Raw genomic sequence first — 16,584 nt, 5'->3', positions numbered from 1 at the left:
TAATTTTTAAAGTTTATTTATTTTTAGAGAAAGAGAGAGGGCATGCAAGTGGGGGAGAGGCAGAGACAGAGGGAGAGAGAGAGAGAGAGGGAATCCCTGGCAGGCTCAGCACTGTCAGCACAGAGCCCAACTCAGGGCTTAAACTCATGAAGCATGAGATCATGACCTGAGCTGAAGTCAGATGCTTAACAGACTGAGCCATACAGGTGCCTTAGCCATGTGACTTCTAACCTCTTTGATCTTCTATTTCTCTCTCTCTCTCTCTCTCTCTCTCTGAAGTAGCAACAATAATACTTTCTTTACAGGGTTGTTGTGAGGAATTAGATGAGATCAAAGATGTATGGCAACTAGAAGTATGGACTTAATAAATGTCAGCCACTCTACCCCTGCCCCCATGATGACCCCAAGCTAAGTAATAAACTGAACTATCCACCAGCTAGAGACAATGAAGGTTTCTCCTGGGATCTGTTTACAGAAGATATATGCTGGCATTTCCAGCTATATTGGTCCTCGTGGAAAAAATTAGTGGTATTAGTAACAACTTCCTTTGACCAAAAGGGAACCATATTGCTATTTTAATTAAAGGACAGAGTTGAAACTATCCTCGTAGGGAATTTACAAACTCAGAAATTGATGCTTGTAGTAACTTACAGGATTTTTTTTCTTTGCACATTTAAATGTGTATATCAAAACATCTTCCAATCAATATGCTGTTGACTGGACTCATCCATCCTTGCTGGGCTGCATTTCTCTGCCATCCTGAAATTTTAACAGAGGCCAAGATGCTTGAGGACTCCGTTTTATGGAATACCCCTGCACTGGCTGTCTGTAGGCATTGGGAGCTCCTCAGTCTTTCCCAGTGGACAAAAGAGATTGTGGCAGCCTCTGAGGAGGTCAGGGGAGAATATGAAGCAAAGATGGGAGAGAAAGCAGCTTGAGGAACTAGGTGAAGGACTGAGAAATCACACAAACTGGGGAATACTCAATTAACATATTCTAAAACATATCTATTCCTTCAGTCTGGCACCAGACAAACACTATGATGAGTCATGCCACTGGCACACCAAATTTTTTTTAAAAGGGGGGGGGGGCACCTGGGTGGCTCAGTTTGTTAAGCGTCCAGCTTCGGCTCAGGTCTATGAGTTCAAGCCCCATGTGGGGCTCTGTGCTGACAGCTCAAAGTCTGGAGCTTGCTTCAGATTCTGTCTCCCTCTCTGCTCCTTCCCCACTCGCACTCAGTCTCTCTCTCTCTCTCTCAAAAATAAATAAATGTTAAACAAAAATTTTTTTAAAGAAAGAGAGAGAGAGAGAGAAAGAAGGAATAAAGGCTATTGGGAAAATGAGTAAACACGGAGTTTGTCAAGGAAGGAAATCCCGGAGTTGAGAAGCCTCTGTGGGAAGCACATTTGCTCCTAATCTGGAGTGATTCACAACTGGAGAAGCTGAGTAGGAACCACAAGGTGGAGACTCATTCATCTGTCTGTCTGTTCATTTGTTTATTCATTTCTTTCATTCAATGATTATCAGTTATCTTTCTACTACATCCTGCAAGAAGCAGCAACAATACAAAAGTGGAAAAGGCACAAACCCTGCCCTTGAAGGCTCTAAAAGTAGGAGAAGCAAAAGATGTCACTAACAGTTATCATAAAGTGGAACAAGGGCAAAGATAAAGACATGTACTAGATGGACTGGTGACACAAAGAGGAGGGAGAGGGGCCAGAAAAGTCTTCTCAGAGGTGGAGATCCCTTAGCTGGGTCTTAAAGGCCATTGGAATCTCCCAGGCAGCAGAGAGTTGTGCCAAGTTGGAGGAAAAGTCACCCATAATAAGGGAGACACATCTTTGAAGTTAGCATGGAGTTGGTAAGTCTAACGCATAGGAGGGAGGCAAGGACCATTTATGGGAGGACCTCCTGTGTCATGCAGAGTCTAGAGGCCATCCTGTAGGTAATGAGGGGCCACTGAAGGGTTTTGAGCAAAAGCATCGCACTATCTCATTTGTGGCTAAGAACTATCTTCCTGGTGTCTTCCCAATAGCCAGCCTTGAGGGATGAGTTGAAAGGGACTGAAAAGTGGGAGTAGGATAGCCTGTTCAGACGGTTCAGGTGAGAGGAAAGTGGCAGGTGGCTACAGAGAAGGGGTTGCTGAGTTTAGCTCTAGTCCCCAAAGGGTTCTGTGGGCAGGAAGAATTTCCAGATGTCAAGTCTCTTAGAACATCAATTTCCTCATCCTTAAAATGAAGGAAATGTGAATCACCAATAAGGTCCTCTATTGCAGCAAGCACGAGACAGTTTATCAGGACCTCTCTTTGCACAAAGTGGGTCCTCACCCAAGACCTAGAAAAGAGGAAGGGGGGGGGAGGCGGAGCTGGGAGCCCCAATCCACCCCGCGGTGAGTGCCAGCCTAGGCAACTGTCCCCAGGTCCCCCTTTCCTTCTCTAGGGGAATTGCGTGAGGCCAGAGAGAAGAAGTGGAGGGGCGCCTGGGTGGCTTCCTCAGTTAAGCAACTGACTCCTGGTTTAGACTCAGGTCATGATCTCATGGTTTTTGAGTTCCAGCCTCAAATCGTGTTCAGTGCTGGCAACTCGGAGCCTGCTTGGGATTCTGTCCCCCTCTCTCTCTGCCCCTCCCCCGCTCTCTTTCGCCCTCTCTCTCTCTCTCAAAAAGAAAAGAAGCCATGGAATGGGGGGCCCTCTTAGATGCCCAAGTGTCTAAGGCTCCAGCTGCCATGGCTTGATTCAGTCAGCCGGGAGTACTCTCAGCTTTGAAGTCACAGGGGCCTCTAGCAGAGCCACTTGGAGCTGTCACCCTTGCCTATTCCTCCCCGGGAAAAGCTCTAGTGAGCAGTGGAGAGAACGCTTTAAAGGGACTCGCAAAAGAACAAAGTTCACTCCCCAGTTTTGGATTAAACAGCGCTGTGATCTTGGACACGTCAGTGCAGGGCGCTCAGTAACTCCCAGGTAAGGATAACTCCCCCGGTCGGCAGACCGCTCCTTTGACACCTGCCCTCGTCACCGCGCCACATCGCCTTCCCCCCACCTTTCCCTTCCCGGTCCAAGGCGCGGCGCTGACTCTGGCCAGGCGAGGCTGCGGAGAGCCTGGCGGCGGGAGGTTGGCTGGGAGCCCAGGGCGCCCCCGCGCGCTCCCTCACCGCGGCTCCCGCCCCCCGCGGCCGCGCGGCCCCGCGGCCCCGCGCTCGGGTGCACGGAGCCCGCGCGGACAGCGCGCGGCGGCGGGAGCGGCGCGGCGGCGGCGGGGAAGGTGGGAGCCGGGCCTACCGTGTGGCCGGCTCGGAGGGTCGCCCGCTCAGCTCCGAGGCGCGCCAGCGGGACCCGGCCGGACGCCACCGAGGCTCCTCCCCGTCCGCCCGAGCCCGCCACCCGAGCCCGCCGGGCGCCCGCGGGGCGGCGGGGGCTGCAGACGGCAGGCTCTGCGCGTCCTGCCCGGGGCGGGCCCAGGGCCCCCAGACGCCCGCCTCCTTGGTGGGTGGCCGCTTACGTCAGGGAGGCGAAACCCAGAAGAAGGAAAAAAAAAAAAAAAAAAAAAAGGCACGAGGGCGGAAGGGGAAAAACTTTTTTTATTATTCTTTTTTGCTCTTATTTTCTTCTGGGGCTGAAGTGAAGGGCAGGCGACTGCGCCAGCGCGGGCTTCCCGGAAAAGCCCGGCGCGACCCCAGCCCGCGGCGCGCGGCGGAGCTGGGCCCGGGAGGCCCGAAGGGGCGGCCGCCATGTGGGACCCTCAGGACTTTGAGCGCCACTGGCAGGCCGAGTTCCCCGGGGAGGAGGCACCGGTCATGCGGCTGGACTCGGTGCTGGACATGGAGCGGGAGCTGGAGCGCTGCAAACTCAACCTGAAGCGGCTGCAACAGGTGTTGGCTGAGGAGAAATTCAAAGTCTCCTACCTGCAGACGGCCCTGGCCGGGGAGAAGCGGGACCTCGGCTGCGGGCGCCTGGAGGGCGGAGACGGCGACAGCGGGGGAGCTTGGGCAGAGGAGCCGGCGCCGGCCGGGCCGGAGCGGGCGCCGCCACCGCGGGAGGAGGAGGGCGCCGCGGGCGGCGGCGGAGACCCTCCAGGCTCCTGGCGCCCCGACCCCGAGGTGGCCGCCAAGGCCGGGACTCGTCACGCGTGCCCCGACCTTCCCACTTGGCCCGGGGCGGCGGGGGCAGGGGGCGCCGTGCGCAGCTTGACCGCCGCCATCCACCAGCAGCTGCTGCAGCCTCGCCTCCTCTTCAGACTCCGGGAGGACCGCGCGCCACCCGGCCCCGATGACACGGTCCCCAGCGCCCAGGGAGAGGAGCTGTCCTCCCGGACCCGCGCGGGGCGGGGCTCCGAGGAGGGCGAGCCGGACGCCTCGGTCGCAGATGATGGGGGCAACAGCAGTGACCACGACTTCGAGATGGTGGATTTGAACGAGAAATTCGTCCTCGGGCACTTGCTCGTGCCCCCCTGCCGGCTCGGGACCCGCGACGAGGCCGAAAAGCCGGCGCGGGCGGGCAGCCCTCATCGCTGGATGCACCTGATCCCCGGGGGCCGGCGGCAGCAGCGCCGGAGCCGCGACCTGGAGCAGCTGGAGGCGGAGGCCAAGGACGGGCGGAGCTCGCCCCTGGCTGCGGAGGAGCACCCCGCGCGCGGGGCTCGCGAGCACCTCCCCCCGTGGCGGCGCAAGAGGTTTCTGCGGGTGCCGGAGCGGGACTCGCCCAGCCACAGCTCGCCCGAGAGGGGCAGTGACTGCAGCCACAACAGCTCGGACCACGAGGACGGCTTCTCTGCAGGTAGGCGCACCCCTCGCGCATCCCGGGGGCTCCTGGCCCCTTCCTGCACCCCTTTCCGGCAAACCTCGTTGGTTCTGTTTAACCTTAGGCACTTGGGAAAAAGAGATAAAATTTATCTGTTTACCCTGAAACCACTTGTGGAACTGAAAAAAAAAAAAAAAAAAAAAGATTGTGCAACATCATTTCGCCTTGGGCGAGTTTATGAAAATAAGCAGGATGGCGATGGCAGGGGGTGATGGAATGGTGATAGATGCGTGGATTGGCTAGACCATGGGAGGAATCTTTCACTTCAGGCCTCAACCTTTATGCTCTGATACTGTAACATCACGGCCCTCCCTCCCTCGAACTCATCCTCCACGGGTTGGTCAGATTCCTATCCACCACATGATAGTACCTTTCTCTGCACAAACTCCAGAGGCTCCCCATTTCCCCCACATTCCTTGATGTGAAAGTCTAAATTTCTCATTTAATTTTCTGAATTATCTGTCACCTTCTCCAGCCTGTATCGTGTGTTCTGGCCAAACTGAGACATCCTCTTACCCAGGGAAAGGTACATAATCCTCACTGCCCCCTCTCCCCCTCCCTTTGCTGGCTGCCCCCTTCCTAGATCTGTCAGCTTCCTAGGAGCCTGATTGGGAAGGAGAGGGCATAGAATCATAGTTTTCGAGCTGGCCTAGTGCCCAGAGATCATGTCTAATGCAATGTCTTCGTTTGACAAAGGAGAAAACGGAAGCTTGGAAAGATTAAGTGTTTGTTGAAGTGAGCCGAGACCTCCACTTGGGCTGTCAGTTGCTGTTGCCTTCTATTTGGAGGACAGCACCTAGTCCTAGCCAATCTTTGATTTTGTTTAAAAAAATTTTTTTTTAATGTTTATTTATTTTTGAGAGAGACAGAGACAGAATGTGAGTAGGTTAGGGGCAGAGAGAGAGGGAGACACAGAATCCAAAGCAGGCTCCAGGCTCCAAGCTGTCAGCACAGAGCCCAACTCGGGGCTCAAACTCACCAGCAGTGAGATCATGACCTGAGCCGAAGTCGGTCGCCCAACTGACTGAGCCACCCAGGCGCCCCTGTCCTAGCCAATCTTTGAATGCCCTTGTGGCAGTCAATAGGGCGCCTTGCACATAGTAAGCACTCAATAAATATTTCTTATTTATGTATTGAGTCTGGGTCTCTCAGCCACCCAGCTCCTCATAGGTCAGGGAGTGGTAATGGGGCTAAGGAGGAAAGGACGGATAGGGATGTGAGGTGGACTGTGACTGCCCCTTTGCTGCCCCTGGAGCTGTCAGGGTCTCCTCAGCCACAGGGAAAGGATAAATTGATGTCTAGTTGGGTTGAGCTGTAACCAGGAACTTAAGATGCCTTCCTGCTCAGTGAAGGAGAGAAAGAAATCACTGGTGCTGGGATTGTTCCAAAATCTCCATTATTAGATCTTATCTGGGTGAGTTTGCATTTGAATGAAAAACTGTCCACTTTGCTAAAAGCACATTTGGAAGGTCCATCAAATCATCAGTTGTGATCAATTACACTTATTCATTAGCAGAGATTGGCTGCTTCTCCCATAGGTAATGCTTTTGCTGCCCATGCTAGTAACATTTTTATGTGCCCCTTTAACTTAAGGGAAGAGTCTGAAGATTTTACTCTAGTGCCAAGTTCCAAATACTCAGTAGAGGCTACCCAAGTGCCCAGAGCTGCTTCAGAGCTGGCTCCAGTCCCATCTTCCCTGAAACCCACATCAATCACCCCTTCAGGTGTGCCCAATGCACTGGATTTTCTCCAGGAGTTATTTTTATTTCTGTGTGCTGTCTCCTCTCTCCTTAAGGGCATTCTAGCACACAGAGCATCTTGATACAGATTAGGAATTAGCATTCCTTCTGGCCTAATGAATTACAAAAGGTGCCCCCTCTGGGTGGACCCGTGACTAAAAGATTCTCTTTCCTCTGGTGCCTGGCTGGTGTTTCAGGCCCCGTTCCAGGACCCCTCTGCAGGGCAAGCTTGTGGACGGAACCCCTGGACAGCTGTGTATGGGGGCCCCTCCTCCCAAACTTCCCCAGTTGAGGAAGTGCCTGGGGCTGGACACGTACACGCATGCCTGTACACGTATGCGCACGTGTGCACAGTCACAAGCGTGTGCAGGAGAAAGAGCCTTCAGACAAACAGAGAGGCCCTAGAGTGGAGGGATTAAGGGCAGGGGTTTTCATGCGGTGGGTGACAGCCCACTGAAATCAGTGTCGTGGGGAATGAGAGCATCGAGAGGCCTTCCTTGTCCACCCTTGGCTGTCCTGGCTTTAGTTTTCCCCGTAGCACTCACCAAATTACCACTTCAGACGCTACGATTTTGCATGTTGACCTTTCTCACTCTCTCTCCAGTAAAAGGCAAGGTCCAAGAGGAGGAGGATTTTTTTTTTAATTTAAATCCAAGTTAGTTAACATATAGTGTAATAATGGTTTCAGGAGTAGAATTTAGTGATTCATCACTTACATACAATACTCAGTGCTCATCCCAACAAGTGCCCTCCTTAATGCCCATCCCCCATTTAGGACATCCCCCACCCAACACCCCTCCAGCAGCCCTCAGTTTGTTCTCTGTATTTAAGAGTCTCTTATGGTTTGTCTCTCTCTCTCTCTCTCTCTCTCTGTTTTTATCTTATTTTTGTTTCCCTTCCCCTATATTCATCTATTTTGTATCTTAAATTTCACGTATGAGTGAAATCATATATTTTACCTTCCTCTGACTTATTTCACTTAGCATAATACTCTCTAGTTCTATCCACGTTGTTGCGAATGGTAAGATTTCATTCTTTTTCATTGCCGACTAACATTCCATTGTATAGATGTACCACATCTTCTTTATGCATTTGTCAGTCAATGGACATTTGGGCTCTTTCCATACTTTGGCTATTGTTGATAGTGCTGCTATAAACAAAGGGGTGGATGTACTCCTTTGAATCAGCATTTTTGTATCCTATGGATAAATTCCTAGTAGTGCAATTGCTGGGTTGTAGGGTAGATCTATTATTAAGTTTTTGAGGAACCTCCATACTGTTTTCCAGAGTGGCCGCACCAGTTTGCATTCCTACCAGCAGGACAAAAGTGTCCCTCTTTCTCTGCATCCTTGAGGGCAAGGATTTTTATCTCTTTCATCCACTGACGTCAAGTCCCAAAGCCTAGAACAGTGTCTCACACATACTAGGTGTTCCATAAATATTTGTTGAATGATATAATTTTTTAATGGGATTGAATAGAAGAGGAAACATGGGAGTGCATTGCACATGGTAATGGAGAGCATTATTCTGTTTTAAAACTTTGTTTCAGTTGTGTATAAATGTGTGAGTGTATATTGGGTCCTGATGTAGAAGGTATTTCTTGCCATGAATTGGACAAAAAGGTTTGAAAATACTGATAAAGACTATGGGCTTTGAAGCTAGACTACTTGTGTGAACTTGTGTGAAGTTATTTGAATTTTCTGTCTCAGTTTCCACATCTGTGAAATGGGACTGATAAACACTGCTTATATCATACTGTTGATATGAGGAATAAATGGGATTTTGTTTCTAAAGGGCTTTGAACATGTCTTGACACATGGTAGGCACTCACAGTGTTGGCTAACCATGACTACAGGTCATTTTCTTTGAGATGCTTCAAAGATTCTCTCATTCCCAGATAGGAATCACAGATGGTTTGGTTTTCTGTGATGCATGTACTTTTCCTAGCAAGGCTCTGGCTCTTTCTAGAACCTTCCAGGAGCAGGGCAGGACCCAGGGCAGTGTCTTGCTCATGAAGCTCTCTTGCTGGACTGGCCCTCATGTTTCTCCTTCTCCACCAGCAATTATGCCCATTATTTGTATTCTGAGATCCTTAATTGAAGTTCGGGTTTTATCAAGCCATTCAGTCTGGAGGTCTTAAGGAGACAGTGCCACATGAGAGTCAGAGAGGCAGAGATGCCCCTCTCCTTGGAAAAGGACCATTTTCTCTTAAATGAGAGGCAGATTCCCATGCAAAGACACATATGGGTCCATTTCTACACATAGTAGCCAAACCAGAGTTTAAGTTAGAATGCCAGTTCTTTGAGTATATTCCTTTTAGCACCTTGTAGCCTGGGTTGGTGCTGAGGAAGACCAGGCCATGGTGACATGCATCAGGGTGGTGGTATGGATGGGGTGAGGGCTGCAGAACTAGAATTACTCGTGTTGGGTCCAGTGTGCTCTGAAGACAGACCTGTGTGCCCTGACTCTGCCCCTCAGCAGTTGTGAGGCCATGGAGAAGCCACCTTAGTCTCTATTAGCAATGACAAGGATAGCTAACACTTACTGAGGGCTTACTTTGTGCCAGTGCCTATTGTAAGCATTTTAAATGTACTTACTCATCTGTGCCTCGCAACAGCTTCATAAGACAGGCAGGATTATTATTTCCATTTTACATATGAAAATCATAAGGCCCAGAGAGCTTCAATAGCCCTGACTAAGGTCACTCAGCTTGTAAGTGACACTTGGGATTTGAATCTAAGCAGTCTGAGTCCTGAGTCCTTGCTTTCAAACAAACACCAAGCTATACTGCCTCAATAATAGCACCTACCTCTCAGGGTAGTTATGAAAATTAAATACAATAAGATATTTGAAGACTTGAGCAAAGCACCTGGCACACAGTGACCATTAAGTGCATACACATGTCCGTGTACATTATTGCCATTTCCTGTATCATGAAAATCCCCAGCAGACCCCATGGGGGGGGGTCCATCTACTGCTGGGGTCGACCATCAGGGCTGCTGCCCACCCTTGGGGCTCCTGAGTGGACTCGGCCTCACAGGTGAGCAGACCCCCTGCTGGATTTAGATCTTCTCTCTTCAGCTGGGCACTCTTGGGTGGACGCAACTGCGTGCCCACATGCAGAGCCCTGGTATTTTCCCTTTTGGGTTGCCTTGCTTCTGTGCCATTCCTGCCACAGAGGTTGGGTGACATTTCCTTCTCGGGGCTTATGCATCCCTTCCATAGCCTGTGGCATCCCCTGTACCACACGCGCACTCTTTGTGGACCAAAGCATACTCTTCTAGCAAAGCCCAAAGGTGGCTTTTCGGAGTCAGTCATCCTTTTGACTGGCAGAAACTATTCACCCGATATTCTGGTTGTAGTTCAGATGACAAAGTAAATATCATTAATATTTTAAATTGGCAGCATTTTCTCCTTGCACTAAACTTTGCCCGGTGGAGGGCAGGCAGTCTCTATTTGGCAGGCCCTTGAAATTCATTCATTTGTTCATTAATCTCTTCCAACCCAATGAGAGTTTATCAAGGTCTTACTTCATGCCAAGTCTGTGTTAAGGGTCAAGACTGCAAAAGTCGGTGACCTGCTTTTAAGGTTCTCACTGACTCTTTGGCTCCAAGGGTAGAAACCATACATTTTTAGATAAAGAAACAGCTTTCCAGCAGAACTTGGTAAATCCTGAGGCACCTGGGTGGCTCAGTCCATTAAGCGTCTGACTTTGGCTCAGGTCGTGATCTCACAGTTCGTAAGTTCCAGCCCCGCGTTGGGCTCTGTGCTGACAGCTCATAGCCTGGAGTCTGCTTTGGATTCTGTCTCTCTCTCTCTCTCTCCCTCCCTCACTCACACTCAGCCTCCCTCTCTCTCTCAAAAATAAATAAACATTAAAAAAAAAACAACTTTGTAAATCCTGAAATGAATGACTAAGGACTGTTCATCTGAATCTTAGTGACATTCAAGAGTCTAGAACAGGAAGAGATCTTACAGTAGGTCTATTCCTGCCCCCTCCAGACAGAGTCCTGGAGACCTAAAAGTATCCTCAAGGTCACACACTCATGACCCTCAAGGCTGGACCTATGAGCCAGGACAAGGCTCTTTCCATTGTCCTATGGCCTTTTCTTTCCTAGAATTTTAAGCAGAGAACTCTAAAGACATAAGTTCTGTCAAAGTCACGGTAACAGGAGCAGTAGACCATCACATTTAGCCTCACATCCATCTCAGCAGATGAAAATTACTGCTGCCATTTTATAGGTAAAGTGCTGAGGCTCGGAGAGGTAAAGAGATTTACCCAGAGTCAAACATTTTGTGATGGAATCCGCCTTGAACTCAGTCTTAACAAAAACAGCACTCTTTAACTTCCAGCACTTAGTGCTGTCCTGGGCCAGCTGTAGAATTCTAGCGTTCTGTACTTGGGAGGCCCTGCCATCAGATTCTGCCATGCTGCCAAAGGAGACTTTTTATTTTTAATCTGCATGGGAAATACACTTCCTATTCGGTACTCATGTTACCTAGATCGTTGTAACTTGATGGGTTTTTTCCCCTTCCCGTGAGTGACTAATGAGATTTTTGCTCCGGGAAGAATTCCTTGTGTTCAGTGATGTGTCTGAATAACTTAATTCAAAGTGTTGAATTTTCAGCCTTAGCTGTGATAGAGTAATTTTTTTTTTTCCCATTCCCTGTTGCAGAGAGATATTAAAACACTATCTGAGACACATGAGCTGGTCGTTGGCTGTGATTCATTTGTAAGTGGAGTTGACATGGCGCCACTGGGCTTCTCAAAGCTTGCTTCTCTCCACCGTCACCCCACCCCCCACCATGTTAGCACTATCTACACCTCAGGAGCACTCTACCAGCCAGCCAGAGGGTGTGGGTGCGTTTGTTTAAACGAGCCCTTCCTCCTCTACACATACATAGTAAATACAACCAAGACTCAAAACTTTTCTTTTCCTCTACTTGTTTTTCTTCTGGTTAAGAGACTATTCACAAAGCAGTTGGCTCTATACTTGGCCCTGGATCTTTATGTTTGAAAATCAGGATCTTGACATATTTCCCCGGCTTTGAAACAATGGTACAAACACGTTCCCCATCTGAAAAATGGGTTTGATGTGAGCCAGCTTGCAGGGTTGTAAGACTTACATTGGATGAGTTACTGACTCTGTCTCAGCCTTGGATTCCTTGTCTGCCAAAAGTGGGTGATGGTGATTGGACTGTGTCATCGACTTGTGAAGTGTAAAGGGGGTAAGTGTGTGAAGAGTACCTAGCACAGGGCCGGGCACATAAGCATTTAATGAAGCTTAGATGGTGGTGTTGTCATTGTTCTAAGTCCAGGCCACAGCTCACATTCCTATCTCTTTGTGTAATGAAGTTCCCCAAGCCTCCTGTCTCTCCTTTCTTACTCCCTCCAGGTCACAGGTGTTTTGCTCCTTTGGAGGCAGATAAGCTTTCTTGTTCCTTTGTGGTCGCTGGTCCTTCCCCAGTTAATCCCTGTTGTCCCTGGCATCTATAAAACTGTCATCTGTCTTCTCTTTATTTCTTACTCTCTACTCACTTGCTTTCAGCTAATGCACATTCCTTCCAGTGTCTTTGTGGGCTCTGTCTGGCTTTTGAGATGCCCTTCACCCCCACTTAAACCCAGTCACAAAGCCAACCCTTCCTTCAAAGCCTGGCTTTTCCATGATACCTTGTGTTAGTTAAGATAGGGGTTTGCTGCATATGACAAAACCCCAAAAAGTAGCTTAAGCAAGATAGAGGTGTATTTCTCTTTCAAGTAAGAGAATGCCAGAAGTAAGCAGTCCAGGGAGAGTATGGTGACTACCATGATCATCAGGAATTTGGGCTTGTTTCTATTTGTGCTTTTCTGTCTCAAGGTTGCCTCATGGTCCAAAATAGCTGCTGAAAATCCAGCCATCACATTCACATTTCAGATGAGAATTAGAAGAAAGGGAGGAAGGACTAAGTGGCAGCTGTTGGTCTGCCTTTTAAGGCACTTTCCTGGTAGCCTCTCCTAACAAATTCTGTTTAGATCTCATTAGCCACCTCTAGCTACAAGGAAGGCTGGGAGATGTAGTATTTTATCTGGGCATATGGCCACCTCAAATAAAATAGGGTCTCTGTTATAAGAAAAAATGGAAGAATTGATATTGAGTAGGCAGCTAGCAGCCTCTGGCACAAGCCTTTTCCAACTACTCCAACCCATCTTGTGGTTCTTAGAGTGAGCCCCACACTCACACAGTTGTCTTATTATTGTGCCCTCTATTAATTCATTGACCCAACGAACAAATAATGACTGAACCACTGCTCTGTGCAAGGCACAATGCCTTTTCTATGTTTACTGTGAAGTGTAGCTTTCAAACTCAGAGGTTAGCTGGCTCCTTGAGAGCAGGGATCATAGCTTATGCTTCTTTTTCTCCTTCACAATATCCTTCACAGGGCTGGGCACATGGCAGGCTCTTGATGAGTACTTGGTTGACTTTGGAATATCACAAGCGAGATGTTCAGTGAAAAAATAAATCCCCTGCTTTGGTACTGTGCTAGAAAATTACGGTTATATAAGGTTTGTTTTTGGCTCATTGTGGTTTTGAGGAGCCAGAGCGAGGAGATTGGGGCATGGGGTATGACTAAACCTCAGGGCTGCGTTGTAGCCACAATGGACTGGTCCGGGTATTGGGGCAGACTTGACTGTTTTGGAAACCGGACTAGTTTGTATACCAAACCAGAATTATAAACAGAAATCTCTGTGCCCACCTTCCTTTACCACTGCTGCGTGTAGCTGTATTTATGCCACGCAAATCTCTCTCGCGGTTTCTGCACTGCATAGCTCCAGAGTAAATCTGCAGTCTTTCCGCAGGAGCGTGGGCTTCGGTTCGTGTTGCTGTCTTCCCGTTTGATCCTGGCTCTAGTCTGCCTGAGACAAGACTGTGTGAGGGAGCTTGCCTAGAGCTTATGTCATATCTTGTGGCTGCCGAGAAAATGATTGTTTTAAAAATGTTATTGGCACTTAGTAAAAGAACTAGGTTATACTTAGCAACTACTACCTGCAAGGCACTATGTTAAGTGTTTAACCTACACGGTCACATTAATATTCAGCACAGTCTCCTGTTCTTTACCTTCTGTAAGTACCACTCTTCTCATTTTGCAGATGAGGAAAGCCGAGGCTCTGACCAGTTAGCTAACAAGCCCAGGTTCCCTTAGGGCCAAGTGCTGGGGTTATTTTCTTCTCCTATTGAAAAAATTAATGACTTTTATGGAGAGATAATTCACACAATATAAAACTCACCCCTTTGAAGTATGGAGTCACGGGTTGGTTTTTAGTATATTTGCAAAGTTGTGCAACCATCCCTCATCTCTAATTCCAGACCATTTCCATCGGGGCGGGGGGACTGTGTTTGGGTCCAGGCTCCTCCTCTGACCACACCATTTCCTTTTCTAACTCACCACATGCAACAATTTAAAATTGTTGCCAGGGGCACCTGGGTGGCTCATACAGTTAAGTGTCTGACTTCGGCTCAGTTCGTCATCTCATGGTTTGTGGATTCCAGCCCTGCGTCGCGCTCTCTGCTGTCAGCACGGGAGCCTGCTTTGGATCCTCTCTGCCCTGCTCTCTCTGCCCCTCCCCTGCTTGCACTCTCTGTCTCTTTCAAAATAAATAAATAAACTTAAAAAAATTATAAAATAAAATTACTAGGTCAGGCACGCCTGGATGGCTCTGTTGGTTAAGTGTCTAATTCTTGATTTCAGCTCAGGTCATGATCTTGAGGTTCATGGGTTCAAGGCCCACATTGGACTCTGCACTGATAGTGTAGAGCCTGCTTGGGATTCTCTCTCTCCCTCTCTCTCTCCCCCTCCCCTGCTTGTGCTGTCTCTCTAAATAAATAAATAAATAAATAAATAAATAAATAAAGCTCTCAAAACAAACAAACAAACAAACAAACATTAAAAATCTGTATATATTAAAACAACTAGGGCAGGCTTGGGGGAAATGTGCACAGGAAAGGACCATCTGCTTCTTCATTTGCTTCCCCATCATTGAGATGGTCCTGGTGCCCTTTTGAATTCCCCCTGGGCCACACCTCACCCCATCAGTGCTTCCCAGACTTGGGGCAAGGGGGCAGAACATCCCAAACTTGAGTTCCATGAGCACCCCTCCTTCCTGCTTCGGGGTTGTGGTTGGTGTGGTGAGAGGCATCCTTGTTCTGACCTGTGTCTTATTTGCCTTGATAGCCCCAGAGTGTCACAGTGCCCTGGCATATAGGAGCCGCTCACACAATTCATGAAGGTCCAGACCTTCATTTCAATGCCCCTGATCTAAACCAGTGCACTAACCAATTGTTCTGCCTCTGGCCTCACTCTTTCTGCTTCAGCCCCCAGCTATCTTCCACATTAAAGCCAAAGGGATCGCCCTAAATCTAATTATGCACCCCCTGCTTGCATTCTTCAGTGACTCTCTGCCACCCTCAAAGTAAATCTGAGCTTCTTAGACGCAAATGTGCCCAGCCATTTGTGATCCGATCCACCCTCAGCTCTGCCCTCCCCCACCCACACACGCATATACTTCATGCTCTAGCAATCCTGAGTTGCTTGTAGTTTCCAAACATACCCTGCATCCTTATTCCTCTGCATGTGTGGCTCCCCTTCCCTGGAATGCCCTTTCCATATTTGTCCACATGACAAATTACTCTTCATCCCTCAGGTCTCAGCTAGGAGGTACTTCCTCTGTAAAGCCTCTCCTGCTTTCCTAGGTAGACCCAAGAACTGGGTGTCAGGAGTGCGTTTGTCTGCAGGTAAGACAAAACTGTGCCACAATGACACTGTGATACGCAGAATAATGTCCCCCAAGGATGTCCATGTCCCAGTCCCTGGAACCTAGGAGTATGTTCTATTATATGGCAAAAGGAACCTTGCAAATGTGGTCAAATTAAGGACCTTGACGTGGAGAGAGAGTCGTGGATTATCCAGGTGGGCCCAATGTAGTAACAGAGGTCTTCAAAGTGGAAGAAGGAGGTAGAAGAGGTCGGAGTGATACAAGATGATAAGGACTCAATCCACTGTTGCTGACTTTGAAGAGGAGGGAAGGGGACCTTGAGCCAAGCAGGATGAGCAGCCTCCAGAAGCTGGAAAAGGCAAGGAAATGAATTATCTTCTAGAGCCTCCAGAAAGGAACCCAGCCCCTGCCAACACCTTGACTTTAGCCCAGTGACAGGCCGTGTCAGACTTCTCACCTATAGATGGTAAACTGGTGTCATTTTAAGCCATGAAATTTGTAATCATTTGTTAACAGCAACAGAAACTAATACAATGACCTGGCCAGATAGGGCTTTGTTTTCCTCCGATCCCAAGAACTCCAGAGGCAGGCTTTCTGGGATGGCTCAGCAGCACTCTCAGGGGCCCAGACTCTCCCTGTTATTTAGCAGAAAGGTATTTGTCCTCTTGCTTGTTGCCTCATAGTTAAAAAAAAAAAAATCTGCTGCATCACTAGATGTGTGCTCATGTTTCAGAGAGGGAGAAGGGTGCAAAGGACTGTAGTGATCACACTGGCTGTCCCTTTAAAAAGCTCCCCCCACCAAACCCTACCTAGCAACTGCTGCTTTCATGCTATTGGCCAACATAATGTGGCCGTCATTAGCTGCAAGGAGGGCTGGAGGGGAGATCAAGGATTTCAGCCCTTGAGCCTCGGTTGTAAAGAGTGTTAAAGAGAGGAGACTGTGATTGGCTCTTTGGAAAACCAGCCCAGTGTTAGCCACACAGTTCTTCCCTGCACTTTGCACATACACTCATTTGAGCAAATATAATATGGTTTAAATAGGTTTGCCTCTCTGTCTCCCCAACTGGATTCTAGCCTCTTAAAGTGTATGTGTGTTAGAAATGGACCACTTTTAAAAATTCTAGTCTCCCTGCCCCTAGCACAGTGCTGGTGTATTATTGTATTTATTAAAGAAAAAAGAAGAAGAGGAATGTGCCTTTTCAAGTAAGAATTTTGTGGGATTTGGACTACCTGGGCACACTATTGGGATCTCTAAGCACTTAAAGACCTTTCACTTTTTTCTCTTCTCTTCCGCTTTGCT

At 48.6% G+C, this 16,584-nt stretch overlaps 1 protein-coding gene across 1 annotated transcript in view; it reads left to right on the top strand.

The window, feature by feature from the left end:
* Positions 1–3,597: 3,597 nt before the first annotated feature.
* The window catches only part of ABR (ABR activator of RhoGEF and GTPase), a 182,699-nt gene continuing 169,712 nt past the window's right edge, over positions 3,598–16,584 (top strand). Inside the window, exon 1 of the mRNA XM_019429659.2 lies at positions 3,598–4,769. Coding sequence (XP_019285204.1) covers positions 3,725–4,769 — 1,045 coding nt within the window. The 5' untranslated portion in view covers positions 3,598–3,724. The remainder of the gene's footprint in view (positions 4,770–16,584) is intronic.

This window comes from Panthera pardus, unplaced genomic scaffold (assembly GCF_024362965.1).
Source record: "Panthera pardus isolate Hobbes unplaced genomic scaffold, ASM2436296v1 HiC_scaffold_3, whole genome shotgun sequence".
NCBI lineage: Eukaryota > Metazoa > Chordata > Mammalia > Carnivora > Felidae > Panthera > Panthera pardus.
This window is presented reverse-complemented; position numbering and strand designations above follow the sequence as displayed.